At 39.2% G+C, this 3,149-nt stretch overlaps 1 protein-coding gene across 1 annotated transcript in view; it reads right to left on the bottom strand.

The window, feature by feature from the left end:
- Nucleotides 1-1,086: 1,086 nt before the first annotated feature.
- The window catches only part of JPT2 (Jupiter microtubule associated homolog 2), a 21,065-nt gene continuing 19,002 nt past the window's right edge, over nucleotides 1,087-3,149 (bottom strand). Inside the window, exon 5 of the mRNA XM_075179505.1 lies at nucleotides 1,087-3,149. This exon is cut by the window's right edge and continues 119 nt beyond it. Within this exon, the coding sequence (XP_075035606.1) occupies nucleotides 3,093-3,149 (57 nt within the window). The 3' untranslated portion in view covers nucleotides 1,087-3,092.

Genomic DNA, 3,149 nt, shown 5'->3' with positions numbered 1-3,149 from the left:
ATTTAGGTCATCACTGGCTAATACCAACTGCGTATAACTTGTTATATACAACACCGATCTGTGTATAGCTTGTATTTAATCTAACGGCAGCATTTGGAGGAATTCAGAAGCTTCCGAATGAGATAATCAGCAAGTCCGGTGATCAGCGGGGCTCTAACACTATAATGTATAATAGGGACAGAGGTTTAATACGAGTCCTGTGTGGTACAAGGGCTGTGCTCCGACATAAAAATGGACAGAATGTATCAGCAGGGCCAGTGTGTGATATTTAGGAAAGATAAGTGAAAGTCAGCCCTGGCCAAGTGCATGGTGCCATTTGGGGAACTTTTTTTTATTTTTTTAATAAAAAAAAGTGTGCAGTTCTTATAAATAGCATTTTTGATCTGCTTATGCACAGTATTTACAGCAACTTTTATAATGCAAAGGAATGGAGTGGGAACATTTCAGTCACGGCTGAACTATACACTGCCCTTTTTAAAATGATCACCATTTTATTGTCTTACAACTAGATGTTTCTCCATTACATTAAGGGATGGGTCCACCTACAATTAGTCACCTCTCTGTTCTAGTGCCTCACCCTCACTATAATGGCTTCATGCACGACAGAGATTATACCACTGGAGTCTGGTGCAAGTTCCCAGCGTTACATTCAGATTATCAGCCTCGACGTTCTATAATTAGGATTTGTGGCAACATAAAAGCAGACAAGCTCTTAAATAGTCAGAGCAAACTCGTAACTGGTGATCACGAATGGGCAGAACTCTGGTATTAAGTGGTTATATACATTCCAGTTAGTTATAAGGATTACATGGTCAGCAAACGTAGAACGAATAGTACATGGGGTAATGTGGGAATTCAGTTTGTACCACTAAACTTCAGTCACATACAAGGTGGACATTAACACTGAGCTTACAGATGTGTTCTACAATGGCCACACCACCTTTCTCTGCATCGGGGATTTGTCTTTAAACGATGACATGAAAGGAGTGTGGTGCGATATTAATAGCAGTTTTTAGGTAGGAATGAAAGGGAACGAACAGATTTGTTTTGGTTTTTGTTAAATAAATAAAGTTACTTGAAACAGTAAATGTTGCATTTGTTTTTATTTTTTATTCTTGAAAATGTACACAAGCCAAAGTCATTAACAAAATACATTGTTTATTAAGAGATGCATTAATGTAACAGTATAAATGGCATCTATTTGATAAATGCAAAAAAGAGATGAAGCCTGCTGCAAAACAATGTAACGGCAGGACCTGTACATTCAGTATATAGAAAACAAAAAAATACTATACAAGCCCAGGGAGTCAAAAGGCCTCAAACTTAAGTTATGTACTTGCTGTAACAGCTAGGTGGCGCTGTATGCTATGTCTTGGAAAGGGCTGGTTTATAATCATGGCACAGATATTCCAGCATTACTAATTGCTGGTCTTAAGAGGAGGAGGTTTAGTAGTACATATATTTATATACCTACGCGTATACACCCACATTTTGAGACGTATGGATCTGAACAGCTAAATCACATCCCTGTCACAGTCTTACAACCACCACACAACATCCTATTACATTGCAGAACAAATTACCTTGAACAAACCAGATCGGGTTGTATTCAGCCTTCCCTAATCATTTCATGCTGGTCATGTGATGTCACTCAACCAATTGTAAGCAACTCATCCAGGCTTTTGCATGACCAGCATATATCATAGTTACGTGCTGGTGAGATCCTGGAACCAGTCAACAAATTCTTGCTCAGTGAGGGTGTCATTATTATACAAGACCCCTCTTTAAAGTCTAAATGATCTTTTTTATTTTAAAGAGCATATGTTGTAAAGACTAGTAGTATAGTAAACTACTAGAACAAACAACAAAAAAAAAAGAAGTGGTCTTTGCACCATTGCAGTGGCATGAAGGTTTACTGGCTGTACCATGGGAAGATCTGGTAGTATTATAACTCAGTAACAGTATTTTGCAACAAATAAATTATTTGCACACATAGGTGTAATACAAGTACTGGTGCTGAAAAAAAGTTGTGTGTCGGACAAATACAAAACTGCCTAAAACATTCTAATCACCTACAATGTGTACATTTTATGTAACGTCTAACTCAAAGAGACAGCTTTAATCTTTAAAAATAGAATTGCTAGCAAAAGTGGCACCTTAATATTGGCATTTAAAGTAATCACTGTGATTACAATGTGCAAATGGTCAATGCTTTTCCTGCTAGCTGTGATGTGTGTTCAGAGGTGACCAGTCTGGAATCTCACACACAGGATTGTTTTTTATTATTTCTCTAAAGACTATCTTTTTTTATTTTTATATATAACTAGGTCTGATGATTTTATTCCATTATTCTCGACAAACAAACCACGTTTACCTCAGACACACAGTGGAGGCGGCCATTTTGTGGTTTGAACCAATACCCGCTAGGAACCAGTGACATCACAGAAGCGCTAGTCACTTCGTGCCCCAGGTGTTGTCACTACTTAGGAGAATAACAGCATTCACTGAATATTGGTTCAGCACACAAAATGGCTGCCCTCACGAAGTGCACTTTGATTTGAGTCATTATAGTTTCCCTAACACGGAGGCATCACTTGGGTATAATTTAATAAAATTCAGTAGCCGTGCTGATAAAGCAGTTAAGTATTGCGATCAGAAATTCTGTGACTTATCTGGAGAGGTGTGAGCAACGGTTGTTGAGGATCCTTCTCAGAGAGCCGAGGAGAGCAGAAGGCAATAAAACAAAGGTCAAACAGGTAACAGTGATATTGCTCGAGAGGAGACTGGACAATAAGCCATTGTATTTTCATAAAGTCTAAAAGTAGACAACGTGCCCTAAAAGGAGTTTGACAGCCATCGTCTCACTACGGACCTAAAAAGGCGCCCTCAGTACAACGCAGAATTACAATTTGGGTTGCTGAAAGGGACTAATGTGTAATTTGAAGGAGATTTGGTTTGGCAGCAAGTAGGACTGCATTTGGAATTTGTATTTTAGATCGCTGATGGACCCTCAGCCCCTTTGTGATCTAAGAGAGGTACAATGCGACTGACATGCATAGGGTCACCCTGCTGACTCAGTTACACCCCGGCAGTTAATAGAAGGTGACACTGGATTTGCCCCCTGGCGGGTTCAGAACTCTGTTGTGGGA

This window comes from Mixophyes fleayi, chromosome 7 (assembly GCF_038048845.1).
Source record: "Mixophyes fleayi isolate aMixFle1 chromosome 7, aMixFle1.hap1, whole genome shotgun sequence".
Classification (NCBI taxonomy): Eukaryota; Metazoa; Chordata; class Amphibia; order Anura; family Limnodynastidae; genus Mixophyes; species Mixophyes fleayi.
Note: the sequence above shows the minus strand (reverse complement) of the source record. Positions and strands in the feature narration are given on the sequence as shown.